Source organism: Chionomys nivalis, chromosome 8 (assembly GCF_950005125.1).
Source record: "Chionomys nivalis chromosome 8, mChiNiv1.1, whole genome shotgun sequence".
In the NCBI taxonomy this organism is placed as follows: domain Eukaryota; kingdom Metazoa; phylum Chordata; class Mammalia; order Rodentia; family Cricetidae; genus Chionomys; species Chionomys nivalis.
This window is the reverse complement of record NC_080093.1, coordinates 68,936,826-68,955,214: the sequence shown is the minus strand read 5'-3', so window position 1 is coordinate 68,955,214 and position 18,389 is coordinate 68,936,826. Positions and strand designations below refer to the sequence as shown.

Here is an 18,389-nt window from a genome sequence, read left to right as displayed (position 1 = left end):
GGTGTGGTGAAGCAGGAGAACCCCTGTAGTGTAGGGTGCCGGGAAGGGGCTGGGGAGACGGCTCAATGGGTAAAGAAAGGACTTGGTGTGCCAGCTGAGCTTAGATCCTGAGCACCTGGGTGTGACGGTTCATGTTTGTGAGCCCAGTCCAGTACTGGGTGGGGGAAAGTGGAGACAGCAGATCCTGGGGCTTTGCTAACCAGCCAGTCGAGATGAAACAGCAAGGTCCAGGTTCAGTGAGACACTGTCCAGAAAGGTGGAGCACACTGGGCTCAGAACCTGCTTGTATGGGTGCAGGCATGTGTGTGTACACACAAGCACACGCGCACAGGAAGGGTGCAGGGAAAGGAAGCCTGTGTGACCACTGTGGCACCAGGGATGCAGCTTGGGCTTAAGTTTGAGGAGAAATAGAACCTTACTTCCTCTACTCTCTCCCTAGAGGCCTGGGTGTCTGGCCTCCAGCCCAGCCCGGTGGTCAGAGAATTCCTGGAGGAGAGGTTGACTTCGGAGGGAGGGGAACTCTGGGAGTCAGGGTGTGTTTAAGGGCCTGAAGAACAGTACTACGGTGTTTAGAAACGAAGGAAAAGCTATTCACAGCCTCCCTGTGCCACCTCATACTCACTCCCTTCCCTGTAACAGAATGTGACCCCCAACTCCAGATGCGATCCCTCTGTTCACCTGTCAAGACTTCCACTCTTGCCTTAGGTCTGCATCTGCGTCTTTATGAGCTCAAGCCTCATTTCTTCTCTGACCACTTCTTCATCCCTAGTCAAGGAGTAGCAACATGCACTTTCCACTCGACAGGGAGCACTTGCCAGTTAGCAGGTGATGTGCACTGAATTAACAGGCAAGTTGTGGGCGCAGAGGGGGGATTTTCTGGGGGCACTGGTTGGGATGGACAAGTGGGAGTTTCTTGAAGGGTGCCAAGGTTCGTGTGTGTGTGTGAGTGTGTATGCATGCACACACACGCTAGAGACTCTAGGAATGTACAGTATGCATCAGGGTGTACTTGTCACGGCTGTTTTTTGCATCCCAAGGCTTTCTAGTCTGGGGGGTACCAAGCCAGGGTTGAATATGCTGCAGGTGCTGGAGATACTAATTCCAGAGCAGAGGTGACACACGACCAGCTGTTCACCTAACCTCCCCCGCCCAGAGGCAGGAATGAGGGAACAGCTGCCACGTTATAGGGGACACATTTCCTGGGATCCCAAGGCCTGACTCACCAAGAGGGCAGAGCCCTATCCTTGGGGCTTTCCCCTTAGCTCTGAGGTGTTCAGGAACCTAAGAGATGCCACAAGGCCACGTGTCTGTATTTACATCTTTATTGTCTCTTCCTCCCCCACCCCCAAGGATTCTTAGGTTCAAAGTAGCCAGCACTGAGGCCCAATTATCTGAAAGCTGATGTAGTATAGGTGGAAGAGGCCCTCTCCAGGCCTGGGAGCTGGCCGGTTGGGCCACATTCCAGGCCTGATGGGTGGTGTGACGAGGAGCCAGACTCAGCCCTGGATCAGTGGAGCTAGCAGGAGCAGAAACACAGCGGCAACCTTAGGGGAGCTTGCAGCGCCTGCCAAGTCTTGGGGGCAGAGGTCACTGTCTTCAGAAGGCCAGTAGGGGGAGCCACTGGGATGCAGAAAATGGGCTTCTTCCACTGTTTGCGATATCCACGTAGCTTCAGGGCCAATGGCTGCAAACAGCTCCTGGCTACCTCGAACAGCCATGCCCATGAGAACCCAGGGGCCTCCCTCAGTCTGGCACAGGAGGGAAGGTGCTGAGGTCACCTGTAAAGTTGGAGCCAAGGCCAAATGGGTCTGTTACCCCTGCATCTGGTTCTCTTAACGTCCCTAGGGTCCAGTCACAAAGCACTACACGTCTCCACCCTTAGGTTTCCTGCTTCCTGGTCCCTCTGAGGTCTAGGCCAGAAATACTTGTTCCTATCAGGAGCCCAATACCAATAAATTCCAATCTGAATAGGGTCTAGTCGTCCAGAACTACCTTCCCCCTCCCTGGCCCAAGATGCATAGGACCCTCCCTGTACCTCACATCTATCTTCCTGCCCCTCAGTATAGAGGACGCAGAAGGTTCCAGGAGGCAGAATGCCTTGATAGAGGCAGTGACAGAGTCGTGGAGTCAAGATGGAGACAGCAGTAGCTACAGGAACTAGAGAGGAAAGAGGCTGTGTAGGGCTCTGGTCGGAGGTCACTCCTCATCCCCATGACCCAAGGGCTCTCACCTCTGTCCTGGGGGTCCTTCCAGCCCAGAACCCAGCAGCTGGCCCCTGGAGGGATACCCCCTGGGTGTAGGCAGATGGGCAGAGCAGATGGGGAAGGCTCCACCTGAGAGTTCAGCTCCAGTAGGGCCAGGGGGGGCCTGAGTCCTAAGTGCCGGGGCAGGCGGATGCTGATGACGGAGCGAGATACCTGGTGACCCTGTGGGGGGGAGCTGGCCCCTGCCTGGCCCAGATCCACTTCGATGTAAGGCACTGTGGTAGAGCCCAGCCTGTGGGAACAGGAAACAGTATGGACTCCTATTTCTTTCATAACTGGTGAACTTCTTCCCAGCAGAAAGGGGCAGAGCAGGTCTCTTGGGCCATGCAATTGCTTTGTGATTTCTCTGCTGTCTCAAAAGATCTTACCCGCCCCCCAAAAGCCAACCAAACCAAAACATTCCAGCAAAAATTTCCCACAATGCACAAATCCCAAAGCGACAATGTCCTACTGCTCAAAGAATCCTTGATTTATCACCCAATTTTTCTCACCTGAGAATGCAGTGAGTAGCTGCTAGGACCCAGCCTGGGGCAACCAGAATCCCAGTGCAGACTCGATTACCAGTCACATGCACCTCTGTCAGCCAGGGCCACAACACACCAGCTGGACTGGCCTTTGGCCTTAGGCCACAGGCTAGAGAGAGGAGGTGGCCATCTCAGCGGGAGTCCACAAGCTGCCGCCTGGAAGCCTTGCCAGGATCTAAGACCTCCCAGGAACTCCTAAAGTCTCACAGACCCCTGCTCACCCCCATGCTCAGTGTGTGGGGGACAAATCTGTTCCTCAGTCTCCTCCCCCTCAGGGCCCCAGTCCCAGGTCAGCTGGTCCTCCAGGTAGGCTCCCTGAGTCACATGACTAATCCATGGCGCGTGAGTCTGCAGCGGGGAGAAGGCTCGGGGACGGAGACAACCACTTGAGAAGGTTTTGTATCCTGCCAGGAACCACGTCCCCTCCTCACGACACAGAAGGCTCCAACTGGAATCTTTCTGTGGCAAAACAGTGTTTTTACTAGCGTGAGCACTCAGCTTTCTGGGCTTTCCTGGGATCCTGATTCTCCTTCCATGGACTGATCAAACATCCTTCCGGCCAAGTACCAACACTAATTTGCGTAAAAATCTAGCCCTCACTTGGCAAATTCCAACACCTTTTCATCCCACGCCCTTCTTTCCTTCTTTCTCTCTTTGGGTTTTAAAGACAGGGTTTCTCTGTGTAGTCTTAGCTGTTGTTGGCTGTCCTGGAACTTGCTCTGTAGATCAGGTTGGCCTCAAACTCACAGTGCTGGGATCAAAGGCGTGTGCCACCACCGCCTGGGCCCTGCACCCCCATTTTAGAGACAGGGTTTCTGGCTGTCCTGGAACTCAAAGGCGTGCGCCACTACCACTTGGCTTCAAGCCCTCTCAAAATTAAAATTGCTAAACTCGGGATGAGGAGATGGCCCTGTCGGGAAAGCACTTGCTTCACGAGGACCCTGACTTGGCTCTCCAACACTCAACGCGTTTAAAAAGAAGGAATAAGCCGGGCGTGGTGGCGCACGACTAGGCAGGTCTCTGAGTTCGAGGCTAGCCTGGTCTACAGGGTTTGCTCCAAGACAGCCAGGGATACACAGAAAAACATTGTCACTAAAAAAAAAAAAGTAACGAATAATCGAGCTAAGGGACCACAAGCACAATGCCCGGAGCGCCCCGCCCCCTTGCTAGCTCCTCCTCCTCCAGCTGAGTTCCGGCCCGGGCCGGATGGTCGCAGCGAGCTCCTGTCGCTCACCCAGCATCGTCCCGCCTCTTCCTCCTCCTGGTAGGCGGGGCACAGCCAGTGGGGCGGATCTCCCGGCGGCGGCACCGACTCCCCCTGGCGGCCGTACAGGCAGTGACACCACCAGCTGTTCAGCAGCTGCGCCTCCAGCTGTGCGCCGGAGCCGGATGCGGATTCTGAGAGACAGGGAGGCGAGCGGGTGCTTCGGCCGCGTGATCCTCGCCCCGCCCCGCCCGCCCCACCCAGGCAGTGTCCCCGCGCGGCCCCGCGCACCCCCGCGGCCCCAGCGAGCCAGGCGGCAGCGGCTCCCGGGCAGGAAGAAGTGTTCGGGATGGGGCAGGCACACGGCGCTCGGGGCGACGGTCAGGTTCACGCGCGTCCGCAGCTGCAGCAGCGCCAGGTCCGAGGCCGAGTCCCTGGAGGCGTTCTCGTGCGGCACGAGGCGTGCCACCCTCTCCTCCACCGGACGCGAGGGCAGCAGCACCCGCCAGGCTTCAAGGTCGCCGGGTGAGCTGTCAGAGGTGCGGGGCTGCTGGATGGGGACGCTGAGGACGCGTGCGCCTTCAGCACACATGCTGCAAGCCTCGCTTCCCAGGCTTAGATTGCATCTAGGAGTTGGGATGCTTCGCCCAGCGCTGGAAAAGCGCTCCCTATTCTGAGTCTGTTACTCTGGCTCTCACGTTTTGGACCGAGCCTCCTATCCACCCTCGCCAGACTCCCCCGCTTTGTACCGGATTCTATAATCTCCAGCGGGGACCCCACCCTACCACCCTACAGACTGAGTAGTACAACTCCCATCCCAGAGGAAGGACTGAGCCTGTCTGAGGTGCAAGAGTGCCGGATACGTGGATTCTCACTCACTCCAGAAAGCAGCTGGCAGGTGCCAAGACCCAGCTGTCAGACACCAGAGCTCCAAAGCAGGGTCTGGAACCTGGCACCATCACCTGGGCCTCCCAGGGCCAGCTCCCTGGCCGCGAAGCTTTCCCGCACTCTGAGAGATGAGAGGAGAGGCCTGGGTCAGGAGGTCTGCAGAAATCCTTAACCCTGCAGCTTCCACCCGAGTTCGAATCTGCCCAGTCCGGCTAAGCCAGGTTCAGTGCATCACCTGGTTGGGCAAAGGTACAGTTTTCTTCTCCGGGCTCCCAGGATCCTGACTGCGGCTTCTGGAGCTGGCTGGGAAAGGAAGGCCCGGGCTCTGAACCCGTCACATGTTCCCGTATCCACGACTCGTAGGGAGCCACTGCAGTGAACACCCCAGGGCGGTTCCTCCGTCCACAGCCAAAGCCAAAGCTGGTGATTCCCGCCAGGAACCAACGGCCACCATCCTCACAGACTAGCGGTCCCCCAGAGTCACCCTAATGATAAATGGCTTAAGTCAGAGATCAGTTCAAGAATCTACAGCCCGTTTGGGGCCTAACATACAGCCACCGCCACCTTCTAGTAACCTTCCTTCACCTCTGTATTATCTACAACCCTAATCAGAAGAAAGCCCCGTAAAGCGGAACCACCAAGTAGCCAAAGCCCAAGGAAGAGCATCCAGATATTGCATCAGCGACCTTTCCTGAGAGCCCTGTCGGTCTCACTCAGAACTGAATGATTTTTGTAATAGTTCACCTCAGAACTGTTTCTGATTTCTAAGGTTTCTAAGTCACACCCCTAAAGATTTGTTTGGGGCCCGGCTTGAACCCAGGGTCTCACAAATGCTGAGCTCCACCCCTCAGCCACTTCTTTAAAAAGTAAATCAAGTGCTAGGGGCCAGGGTTGCTCAGCTGGGAAAATGGTTACCTTGCAAGCTCAAGGAACTGGATTCCATCTCCATAACTCATGTAAAAATATGATGACCCGAACTACAAGGGAGGCAGAGGCTGGAGCGTCCTCCCCACTTGCTGGCCAGTCAGTTTAGCCTAATTGGTGAGCTCAAGGCCAAGGAGAAACTCTCTCTTAAAGAAGGTGGACTATATCCTGAAGATGACACCACAGGTTGTCTTCTGCCTGCACACCTGCACACATATGCACACCTGCATACACCTGCACACATATGTGCACACATATGCACGCACACCTGCACACATGCACACCTGCACACATATACACACCTACACACATGTACACACCTGCACACATATGTACCCCCTGCACACATGCACACAATCACAAAAAGAAAAGAAATTGAAGTCAAGCTTGGAGGTACATACCTATAGTCCCAATACCTGGGAGGTGAAAGGATCAAGACTCAGTGACATAGCTATTTATAGGCTAGCCTGAGCTACATGAGACTGTCGTCAAACAAAGAAACAAAAGAGGCCCAGTGAGGTGGCCTGGTGGCTAAAGGCACTTGTTGCCAAGCCTGAGGATTTGAGGTCAGTTTGCAGGACTCATATGATGGAAGGTGAGAATTAATTCCCACAAGCAGTCACTTGATGTCCACACATGTGCTTTGACATACAGAGCGGAACACACACACAATAAACAAACAAATGTTAAAAAGAAAACAGAAATATGAGTTGAGGAAGATGCTGCAAGCGTTAGGCAACATAGTAAGATACTGTCTGAGTGAATGAATAAACAAATAAATTCATTAAGAAGGGAAATGGGAGGCTTTGCTGAAAAGATGGCTCAGAGGTTAAGAGCACTGGTTGCTCTTCCAGAGGTCCTGAGTTCAATTCCCAGTAACCACATGGTGGCTCACAACCATCTATAATAGTGAGGCCTGATGCCCTCTTCTGGCATGCAAGCAAACATGCAGACAGAACACTGTACATAATAAAATAGATCTTTAAAAAAAAGTCAGTTGGGTGGTGGGGACTCGAACCTTTAATTCAAGCCCTCAGGAGGCAGAGGAATTCCTGTGAGTTCGAGGCCAGCCTAGTCTACAGAGCAAGTTCCAGGACAGTCTCCAAAGCTACAGAGAAACCCTGTCTCGAAAAACCAAACCAAACCAACCAAACAAACAAACAAAATCTTGGGGCTGGAGAGATGGAGAAGAGCCCTGGCTACTCTTCCCAGAGGACTCAGGGTCAACTCCCAGCGCCCACAGGGTGCCTCACAACTGTCTGTAACTCCTGTTTCAGCGGATCTGACATCCTCACACAGATATACATGCAGACAAAACACCAAAGCATACAAAACAAATAAGTAAATGAATAAATACGTTTAAAAATAGAAAACTCAACATTTTGTAGAGTTCTGCTACCCAGAACAGTAGCTACCAGCCCAAAGAAACTATTATTATTTGAGATTGGTTTAGTGCTTTATGTATGTGAGTGTTTTGCCTGCATGTGTGTTTGTGCAACACAGGTGTGTCTGGTGCCTGTGGAGGTGAGAAGAGGCTGTTGGGTCCCCTGGAACTGGAGTTGCAGATGGTATAAAGGTTCTGGGAATTGCACCCTGGTCCTAGGCAAGAGCAGCAAATGCTCTTAACCATAGTGCCAACTTTCCAGTTCCGATTATTTAAATTGAAACACAGTTTTGGTTTCTGAGCCCCTCTAGTCCCTACCCCCATTTTGTTTTAGTTGAGATAAAGTCTCATAAATCCCAGGCTGGCCCCAAATTCACTGTGTAGCTGAAGTTGGCCTTGACTTCTGATCTTCTGCATCTACCACTTCATGAGTTCTGGGATTATAGGCACGTACCATGGCTCTCCGCTTCTGTGGTGCTACGGCTGAAAGTGCGGGCTAGTTGAGCTCTCCAACAACTGAACTCTCCCAGTGTTTCTCTCGGCCTGTGTGTGTGTGTGTGCGTGTATGGGGGGCCGAGGACAACTAACTTCATGTGTGTGTGTGTGCGTGTGTGTCAGAGGGCCGAGGACAACTAACTTCATGTGTGTGTGTGTGCGTGTGTGTGTATGGGGGGCCGAGGACAACTAACTTCATGTGTGTGTGTGTGCGTGTGTGTTGGAGGGCCGAGGACAACTAACTTCATGTGTGTGTGTGCGTGTGTGTTGGAGGGCCGAGGACAACTAACTTCATGTGTGTGTGTGTGCGTGTGTGTTGGAGGGCCGAGGACAACTAACTTCATGTGTGTGTGTGTGCGCGTGTGTTGGAGGGCCGAGGACAACTAACTTCATGGAATCGGTTCTCTCTTTCCACCTTTATGTAGGCTCCAGGGATTGAACTTAAACCAAGTGTGACAAACACTTGTCCCCTCTGAGCCATCTCACAGGCTATCGTGTGAGGGGAGGAGCAGTGTACGCTACGTTACGTATGTAGGAACCAGAGAATAGCCGTGGGGTTAGCTCTCGCCTTCCACCTCCAGTTGCAGTGATAGGACAGCTTCTGAGGTAAGTCCTTCCTTGATGAGAACCTGTCTTCCTTCCTGCAAGACCACCCCCCAACACACACACACAAGGTCTTGCTATATATTTCAGGTTGGACTTGAACTGGAGCTCTCCCTGCCAAGTACTAACCAGGCAGGCCCCTGCTTAGCTACTGAGGTCTGAACACTTGGGATCTCATACGTCAATCTTCCATGTTCAAGGATTTCAGCCCTGGAATCCCACGTGCAGCTTTTCCTTTCCTTTCGTTCCTTTTCAACAACACACATGACTAGCAGCTACAATACTGGATAAACAACATTTTCCATAGTTATTTGATTGTTTTTTTCTTTTGAGACAGGGTTTCTCAGTAGCTTTGGAGCCTGTCCTGAAACTAGCTCTTGTAGACCAGGCTGACCTCAAACTCATAAAGATCCGCCTGCCTCTGCCTCCCAAGTGCTGGGATTAAAGGTGTGTGGCACCACCGCCCGGCAACATTTTCCATAGTTAAGGAATTTTTTTTTTCTTGTTTTTTCCAGACAGGGTGTCTATGCAGCTTTGGAGCCTGTGCTGGAACTTGCTCTGTAAACCAAGTTGGCCTCGAACTTAAAGAGATCCGCCTGCCTCTGCCTCCCAAGTGCTGGGATTAAAGGTGTGCACCACCACCATCCAGCATTTATTTATTTATTTATTTGCTTGATATTATGTAGCTCTAGCTGATTTTGAACTCAGAGATCTGCCTGCCTCTGCCACCTGAGTGCTGGGATTACAGGAATGTGCCACAGTGCCTGGTCTTTTCGTTTTTAAAATTACAATTATTTATTTATTGTGTATGCACACTCAAGTGTCATGGCCAGCAAATAGAGGTCAAAGAACAACTCTCAAGCTGGAGAGATGGGTCAGCAGTTAAGAGCACTGGCTGCTCTTCCAGAGATTCTGAGTTCAATTCCCAGCAAACACATGGTAGCTCACAACCATCTGTAATGGAATCTGAAGCCCTCTCTGACATGCATGCAGACAGAGCACTCATGCCTAAAAAATACATAAATATATAAAACTAAAAAAAAAAAAAAAAAAAAAAAAAGAACATTTCTCAGGACTCAGTTCTCTCTCTTTCCACCACGTGGGTCCTGGGGATCAAACTCAGGCTGTCAAGCTGGACAGTGAGAACACGTGCTTGCTAAACCATGTTGTCAACCTCGGGAAGGTCAATAAACACTACAGTATATTCAAAGAACTCAAGAAACATGAATCTAAACATAAGGAAAACAACCCAAGCAGAAGAGGGGCCATTGATCCAAACAGGGAGTTCTCAAGAGAAGACATACAAAAGCTACTAAACATTTTTTTTAAAGTGTTCAACACCATTAGCCATCAGGGAAAAGCAAATTCAAACTACTTTGAGTGCTGCAGAAGATGTGGAGAAAGAGGAGCCCTTATTCACTATCGTGGGAGACACAAATTAGTATAGCCATTTTGGAAGTCAGTTGGGAGGTTCCTCAAAACAGAACAAAACGAAAAGATTCTTACCGTATGATTAATCTAAGCCAGTCTTGGACCTGGGCATAGAGAACTCCATACCCTACCATAGAGATGTTTATGAAATCTCATATGTTTAGAGTTTCTCTGTTCACTGTAGCAGAGCAAGGGGACCAATCTAAGTGTCCATCAACAGACAATGGATAAAAATCTCGAACAGAGATAAAATGTGTTGTAATAGGAGCGGCGGGGCTGCGTCCCCAGCACCCGGCCGCCCGCCTTGCTAGCTTATGCCCCGAAATAATTACACGGAAACTGTATTCTTTTGAACACTGCCTGGCCCATTAGTTCCATCCTCTTATTGGCTAGCTTTTACATATTGATCTAACCCATTTCTAATATTCTGTGTAGTACCACGAGCTGGCTTACCAAGAAAGATCTTAACCTGCGTCTGTGTCTGGTGGGCAAATCATGGCGACTCCCTGACTCGGCTTCTTTCTCCCAGCATTAACTACTCTGTGGGGGGGTCGCTGCTCTGCGACTGTAGTGGCCTGGAGTGGGGGAAGGGAAAGCGAGCAGGGAGCGCGCTGTAAATCGCCTTCCTGAGCTCAGGCAACTAGCCGGGAAAGGTGGAGCTTGCGCCCCCCCTGTGCCGGGTCGGGGGCAAAATAGCCCCACGTTGGGCGCCACTCATGGAATATTTCTCAGCTCTAAACAAAAATGAAACAACAAAATTCGCAGGGAAATGTATGGTGTTAGAATGTAAAATATTGAGGTAATACATCTCAAAGGTAATAAGCTCACTTATGTGGCTCCAAACCTCTAGTATGTATGTATGTACGTATGTATGTATGCATGTATGTATGTATCAACTGCACATGTGGCTACCATATAATATGAAGGAAGAACAAGAAAGCTAAACATTGGGGCTGGATAAGGACTGAACGCAGCTACAGGATATGAGCTTTGCTAAATGCACATGTTGTCAAACTGCCTTCTAAATATTTATGTTTATACCCATAAATCAATGTGGCTCTCAACCTTGATCAGAAAGCATCTCTCTGCAGTGGGCGTCTGGCCTCTACTTCCCAAATGCTGAGATTACAAGTGTGCTCTACTGCGCTAGGCTCCATTGACTGTTTTTGGGTTGTTTTTAAAATTTCTTTATTTATTATGTATACAATGTTCTGCCTGTCTGTGTGCCTGCAGGCCAGAAGAGGGAACCAGTTTGTATTACAGATGGTTGTGAGTCACCATGTGGTTGCTGGGAATTGAACTCAGGGCCTTTAGAAGAGCAGCCAGTGCTCTTAACCTCTGAGCCACTTCTCCAGCCCTGTCTTTGGTTTTTGGTTTGTTGCCAGAGATTGAACCCGGAGCCTCCTAGGTTCTAGGCACATACTGTACCCATGAGCCATACTCCCCAGACCAAATTCCACTGAAGATGAGGTTCCAACATTTGTCTGTTCCTTAGCTGCTTCCTATGGGTTAGGAGACCTCTCCTCACCTGGCAGGTATCCTTGCGTCCCTCTGGATAGCCAGCACACAGCATCCCTGGGAGCAGCTGGAAAGTCAGGTTGAAAGGACCAGGCCTGCTGTAGAGACACTGACAGACAGCTTCTCCCAGCAACCTTAGCTCCACTTCCTGTAGCACCCAGGGGAGAGGCAGAGGGTCTGGGGACAGAACCAGAGAGCAGATACGATGAGTCAGGTATGAAACACTCATCTCCCCAGGGGACATGTTGGCTGTGCCCATCTGAACCACCCAATACTCCCTGGGGCTGTTTTTCTCCTTTCGCAGGAGGAAGTGTGCAGGGGTAATGCTTTGTCTGAAAGAGCTGGGATGGAACCCGAGTCCGGCCTTAACTTTGTCCCTGTCAGCTGCTTCCTGGACATATCCGTCAACATGTCCCCAGTGGGTCTGCAGGTGTAGCTCAGTTGGTAGGCTGCTTGCTAGCATGCGTGAAGGCCTGTGTTCTGCTAGCATGCGTGAAGGCCTGTGTTCGGTCCCCAGAACTGAATCATCCAGGAGTGACCGCACATGCTGGAAATCCCAGAACTTGGGAAGTGGAACTGGAGACTCAGAAATCCGAGGTCATCAGCAGCTACATAGCAAGACTGATGCCATCTTGGCTTATGTGAGACCCTGCCTTAGGGGAAAAAAAAAAGATGGCACCTTGGCCTACCACCCTCATTACATTGTCTGCTGCTCTTCTCTCTAAGGCCCCTTCTCAGGCTTTGCCCCTGTAAGCAGCCAGGAGAGCTGCCACAGATGATGGTAGAGATCGTGGACCATACAAGGTCCCCAGACAATGATGTACTTCTGGAGGAGCCAAAATCAGTAAGCTCTCGACCCTGTTGCGGAATTGTGTTTGTCCCGAAAAGAGCATCCTTTTCACAAAGATATCATGTGATTAAATATGGTCTTGCCAAACACAGAAACTGGAGTTTAGGATAAGCATCTGGGTGTTATGGCACATGCCTCTAATTCCAGCACTGGGAGGCAGAGGCAAGCAAATCTCTGAGTTTGAGGCCAGCCTGAAGTGCAGAATGAATTCCAGGACAGTAAAGGCTATACCGAGAAATCCTGTCTCAAAAAAATAAATGAAGGGGGGGCCCCGGAGATAGGGCTCAGTCGTTAAGAGCACTGCCTTCTCTTCCTAGCAACCACATGGTGGCTCACAACCATCTATAATGAGATCTGGTGCCCTCTTCTGGCCTGTAGGCAAACATGCAGGCAGAACACTATATATAATAAATCTTTTTAAAAAAATGAACACAAAGCAAAACAACAACAACAAAAAGAATCTGGGTGTCATCCCTGTCCATCTGTTATTTTATTGGAGTTTCTCTGTGTGGCCCTGGCTGTCCTGGAACTCACTCTATAGTCCAAGTTGGCCTTGAACTCAGAGATCTGCCTGCCTCTGCCTCCCAAGTGCTGGGACCAAAGGTGTGTACCACCACCACCTGGCCCCTCTCCCCCTTTTAAAAGATTATTTTATGAATATGAGTTTTTTTGTTTTGTTTTGTTTTTGCCTGATTGTCTGTATGCATATCGCATGTGTGCCTGGTATCCCCAAAGTTCAGAAAAGGGCACAGGACAGCCTGGAAATGGAGGTATCTGGCATTACATTTGGTTGTGAACTGCCATGTGGGTGCTGGGACCCAAACCTGGGCCCTCTGTTCAAGCAACAGTTGCTTTTTAACAGCTGAGCCTTAACTCACCTTCCCCAGGTAGTTCCCAAGTCTCTTGTGACATCTCTGTATTCCACTGTAACTCCCCAGTGCAGGCAGCACAATCGTGGGCCTGAGGGAGCAACCCAGCCTCCTGACTTGTCGGCTTCCTAATTCAGTCAGTGCCTGCCACTTCCAGGAGCAATGTTTCTATAGTACATCTCTGTGTTTTAACCAACAGTAAATGAATGCTCCAGGCTCAAACTTGGGCCTCAGCGGTAACCTTGTGGGATCCAGGTGTAAATTACCACTTCACCACTACCTACTGCTACTACTTCTTCCTTTGTTTATTTTCCCAGGCAGGATCTCACTATGGAGTCCTAGATGTTCTGGAACTCACTATGTAGAGCATTCTGACCTTGGACTCACACAGATCCACCTGCCTGCCTTTCAAGCTGGGATTAAAGGTATGTGCCACCACATCCAGCCTAGCTACTACTTTTGATGAAAAGTTTCAGGAGCCATAGAGGGGTAGGGAAGGTGAAGAGGTCCTTCCAGACGCACCCAGAATCCTGAGAGGCCAGGCTGTGGCTGAACCTGTTCTTGGAGCTCTGCTCGGGAAGTCTGGGGGTGGTCTGGGGACCCCTGAACTGATGGCTACTCTGTCCCTCAGTCTCAGATCTTATGAATTTCAAGATCCTCACAAGGCATCCTTGTGAGCTTTGCCCTGCCACTCCGTCTAGCAACCTAGCCTTTCTCTAGGGCCGTCAGGACGGCCTCCATCTAACATGTCCTCTCTCCACAAGGCCTCCCAGAAAAATCTCCTGCTCTGGGGCCCGTTGTCAGGATGCCCTGACTCTTTCCGTGAAGACTTCCCAGGTAATCATAATCACGCCTCCCTGACACCTCCCTACCCGATGGTACCCCTGCAAGCAGCAGCTGTGGTATCGCCTCCACAAAGCTCCTCTCCAAGCCCCCTGGCCCAGCAAAGTCTGACCAAAGAAGATGTGGAATAGCTATGGGTATGTTTGCTGGTGGCAAAGAAACACTGAGTACCAGGGGATGGTTGAAAATACAAAAGTAGCCTGCCTCCCCACACCTTCCGACATAGCATTTACTTTTTAACTGATTTTACGGTTTGCCTACCCAGCATGGAGCAATCTCTGAGAAGGCGTGGGTTTTGCTTGTTATGTTCACTGGTGTATCTCTTTCAGGGCTTGTCTGACACAGTGCCTGGCACATAGAAACATCCTCAACAAAAGCGTAAGCCAATGAATGTTCTGAGCAGGGAGACGCGAAAGCGGAGAAGAGACTGAGAAGGGGTGGATAGGACGGGAGGGAGGAATATGGAAGAACAAGCGGGGCTAAGCGTCAGTACTTGAACACCTATTACAGAAGGTAAACACAACCCATTAAGTTTGGCTGTGCCCATCTGAACCACCCAATACTCCCTGGGGCTGTTTTTCTCCTTTCGCAGGAGGAAGTGTGCAGGGGTAATGCTTTGTCTGAAAGAGCTGGGATGGAACCCGAGTCCGGCCTAAATCCAGAAGAGAGAACAAGAACAAAAACTGGGAGAAAAGGTGAGGCCAGAGGTGAGGCAACCTCTGGGGCAGAGGAAGGTACACAGAGGGAGGTTAGGAATTTTCCGTGGATCGGAACTAAGTCTCCCAAGCTCCGCCTGGGTCCTTCTCTTTAGGCCCAGCTTCTGAGGAGCCACCCACCGGAGGACCCAGCTTTTAGGGTGTCCCGGGACCCACACCTGCAAGGGCGGTCGCTCGCCCCACTCACCAGCCTCCTGGACGTCTCCCCAGCCCGTGGCCCAGCAGGCGGTGCCGTGAGCGAAGCGGTGCGAGGCGCGTGGCAGGCAGACCGGCCGCACCGAGGGGCTTAGCCTGGCGGGTGAGGCCAGGCGCAGCAGAGCCAAGTCGGCGCCCAGTTCCACTCTGCTGTAGTTGTGCGGCACCAGGATGGCGGCCACTGAGCGCAAGTGTGCGCCGTCCAGGGGTCCGTCCTGGGAGTGCACGCCCAACAGGACTGACCATTCGTCCGCGGGCTCCAAGGTTCCGTTCCTGCTCCAGTGCCAGGGAGGGAAGGGGACTAGGTTGGCCCCACGGAATCAGCAGATCACTTTGGAGCTGAGGACTCAGAGCCGAGGGGTAGTTAGGGTCAGTAGGAACCCAGGAAGTGAGCATCAGATCAAGATTAGGGGCTGAGACAGTGTGGTTGAAAGGGTCAAATAGGATTTGGAGATATCAATGGAAGGATAGTCCCTATTCCAGGGTGCTCAGTATGAACAGCATGGCATTGATTGACAGGAAGTGTAAGTAGGGAAGGTGGAGCTGCAGAGCGACCTTTAGTTAGTCGTTCAAGGAGAGAACTGGACACTTTGAAGGAGAGAGATTGTACTCACGTCACGAAACAGTGAGCAGCGGAGAGGACCCAGGAAGGGGCAATGAGAGAGCCCCCGCAGATGTGGCCCCCACCTTGGTGCAGGCTCACCTGCCATGGCCAAGTGCCAGGGTGCGCATCGGAGCCCCCCACAATACGGGAAGAGGGCTCAGGGCGACCACAGTCTGGAATGGAGACCCATGGAAGTCAGAGCTCTGTTAGGGTTCCCCTCCCCTTCTGACCCTCAAGACTCCAGAGACCCTGATAACTCAGGAGAAAGCCTGAATCTTCATCCACTCCTTCAATTTGCCCTTCTGAACATGACCAAGGCATGGCAGAGTCCCTGGGCTCTTCCAGTTCATTCATAACTTAGCCAGCCTGAAAAGTCTTTAAGAGTCAAGGCAGCCAGGTGTGATGATGCACGCCTTTAATCCCAGCTAATCCCAGCAGAGGCAGGCAGATCTCCGAGGATATGAAGCCAGCTTGGTCTACAGAGCAAACTTCAGGACAGCCAGGACTATAGAAAGACACCTTGGCTCAAAACAACAACAACAAAACAAAAAAAACCAAAAAGAACCCCAAAATAACAAACAAACAAACAAACAAAAACCAAAAAACCCAAAAATTGATGTACGCCCTTAATCCCTGCACTCAGGAGGGAGCGGCAAGGAGATTGCTGTGAGTTCGAGGCCAGCATGGATTACAGAGGGAGTTCCAGGACAACCAGGGCTACACAGAGAAACCCTGTCTCGAAAATCCAAACCAAACCACCAAACCAAAACAAAAATAACCAACCAACCAAACAAAAAAACAAAAAACCCCAAGACCCAAGGCAACTCATGCCTTTCTCTTACCTAAGTCTTCAAATTCTCCTTGGGTAGGACTGACAGCTGGAAGGCAGAAGGTAAAGAGAGGAGACTCTGTGACTTCAACCCCACGTTGCCTCGCCCCCATCTTCCTGCTCTAACCTCACATTTGCCTCCCCAGTCTCATCCCCTTGTTATTGTTTCAGCCCCACTGACCTGCCTGCACCACAGCACCTCATTTCCCCTGACTAGCCGTCTTACCTGAGTCCTGGAAGGCTCCAGGGATGGGGCTGACCACTGGGAAGACAAGAGGGAGGCAGGGAAAGGCTGGAGAGACGATGCACTTAGGTGAGGCTCTCGCTTCTTCTGCCCAGGTCTACAGTCTTCCACCTCGCCCCGACAGCCAGAGGGCCTCCCTTTCCCCTTCCCCTTCCCCACGATCCCCCAGGTTCTTAGTATGGCCCTTCTCTGTCTCTTTTGACATCCCACTGCCTCTAAAGGATGCAGGAACTACATCCTGCTTTTCAGCTCTTTAGGTGCTGGCATCCAGGCCTCCTGAAGCCCTAGCCTCTGAACTCACCCATCATTACAACTGGGACAAACAGGTGCCGGGACATGGTTCACTAGAGTCGGCAGGGCGGCGGGAGGCACAGAGACAGACAGTTGAAAGGCTGCTTCCTGCCACCAGACTGTCACTGACTGTGTCTGGTCCCTCCCGATGGTCCCAGGAGTAACCCCACCCTTCCTGGCTAGAGCCCGTTTACAGGAGGAATCTGAGAGGATCGGGGCTGAAGGGGGAAAATAGGGAGTTCAAAGGCCCCACCCCAGGCTCCGGTGCATCTCACATATCTGGAGGCTCGGAATGGAAGTAGGGGAGCTGTCCCAGCTCTAGGACACCTGGATGTGGGCGAGATGAGCAGAGAGCTCTCTGTGTCAAAACCAAGTCAGATGACCGTGGTGGACGCATATGCACTGGGCTCTTGGAAGAGCAGGACCAAGCTGAGCCGTAGCCCTTGGCATGACTCACCGGAGACCTCACCTTTGATGGGGTGTGGCTTCCCCAGTGGCTTGGCCTTTTCTTCTCACACAGCTCTAGTTACTGGAGTTACTGGCCAGGGCTGGGGCAGGAACTCCAGGGAATTTGATTCCATCCTAACAAAGGGATCACAGACTTGGGCCTGCTGAGCAAGGCCTAGGGGTACTGTAGAGGACTGAGCAGCCTGGCTGGAACATTCTGATGACCTCTGTGCTGGGGTCGTTCGCTCTTTAGATGACTTGGGAAAATGTGCTGGGGTCGTTCGCTCTTTAGATGACTTGGGAAAACCACTCAGCCTCTTGGCGTACTGCTTATTATTAGAAGCGGTTTAAGAAATGTAAGGCCCTGGGCATGGTGGGTCCCAGGTGTGATCCCAGCACTGTGAAGGCTGAAGTGAAGAGGGTGAGACCCCGTCTTCATAAAGAACAGCCGGGTGTGTGAGGTACAGGACTCAGCTCCTAACAGAGAAAAACAAAGATTTCTGTGGAGGAGTACAGGGGCTGGATTATACAGGCCCATATTTCTACAGTGTATGGAGGCCAGAATTCTGAGTGACCTGGCAAGGCACAGTTTGCACCTTCCACACAGACTGTGGTCGCCTAGTTTTTGATAGTGAGACTGCCCGATGTCATCGTAAGCAAAGGGTCAGGATATGCTAATGTCATTCTGCTCCTTCTATTGTAATTTAGGAGGGGCAAGAGGTCTACCTGACAGAGCAGGCAGAAGCTTAAAGTGTGGACGTGACCACAGTCATTCTTCCAGCTACCTAGGAAACAAAATGCTAATGAACTTCCCCCCACAGTTTACGTTTTGTTATAAAAGCTGTTTGGAGAATAAATGTGGGTGATTTTCAGGCTGTGAATTCAGGATTTCATGAAGGATCCTTGAAAGCTCCCTCCCGATAAAGCGGGCTGGTCCCTGTGCAGCCCTGGTTCTCTGTGCAGCCCTGGCTGTCCTGAAACTCACTCTGTAAACCAGGCTGGCCTCGAACTCACAGAGAACTGCCTGCCTCTGCTCCCCCAAGTGCTGGGATTAAAGGCGTGTGCCACCACCCAACCCATCACACCTATTTTATCTGGTGCTGGAGATAGTTCTCAGGACTTCTTCCCAAGTGTAAGACAACCATTTTGCCAATCCAGTCATTTCCGCAGAACTTTGTTTTTAAAACATATTTATTATTATTAGTAGTAGTAGTATGGTGTTTGTCTTTTATCTGCATAAATGTCTGTGCACAATGTGTGTGCAGT

The 18,389-nt window shown here is 51.4% G+C and overlaps 1 protein-coding gene across 4 annotated transcripts; it reads right to left on the bottom strand.

The window, feature by feature from the left end:
• Positions 1–1,339: 1,339 nt before the first annotated feature.
• Positions 1,340–16,723, bottom strand: Prss36 (serine protease 36). 4 transcript variants are annotated; one of them, XM_057778137.1, is made up of 15 exons: positions 16,687–16,723; positions 16,368–16,403; positions 16,155–16,190; positions 15,323–15,485; positions 14,701–14,981; positions 11,246–11,412; positions 5,116–5,365; positions 4,872–5,001; positions 4,284–4,555; positions 4,023–4,186; positions 3,010–3,247; positions 2,756–2,897; positions 2,231–2,496; positions 2,036–2,157; positions 1,340–1,778 (listed from the first exon to the last, which is right to left on the bottom strand). In XM_057778137.1, exons 1-15 carry the CDS (start codon positions 16,721–16,723, stop codon positions 1,497–1,499), a joined length of 2,586 nt encoding a protein of 861 aa, XP_057634120.1. In that variant the 3' UTR covers positions 1,340–1,496. The 4 variants fall into 4 exon arrangements, with proteins under 4 accessions (XP_057634120.1, XP_057634122.1, XP_057634121.1 ...); XM_057778139.1 differs by having other exon boundaries at positions 4,038–4,186; XM_057778138.1 differs by having other exon boundaries at positions 4,284–4,522.
• Between the last annotated feature and the right edge of the window lie 1,666 nt (positions 16,724–18,389).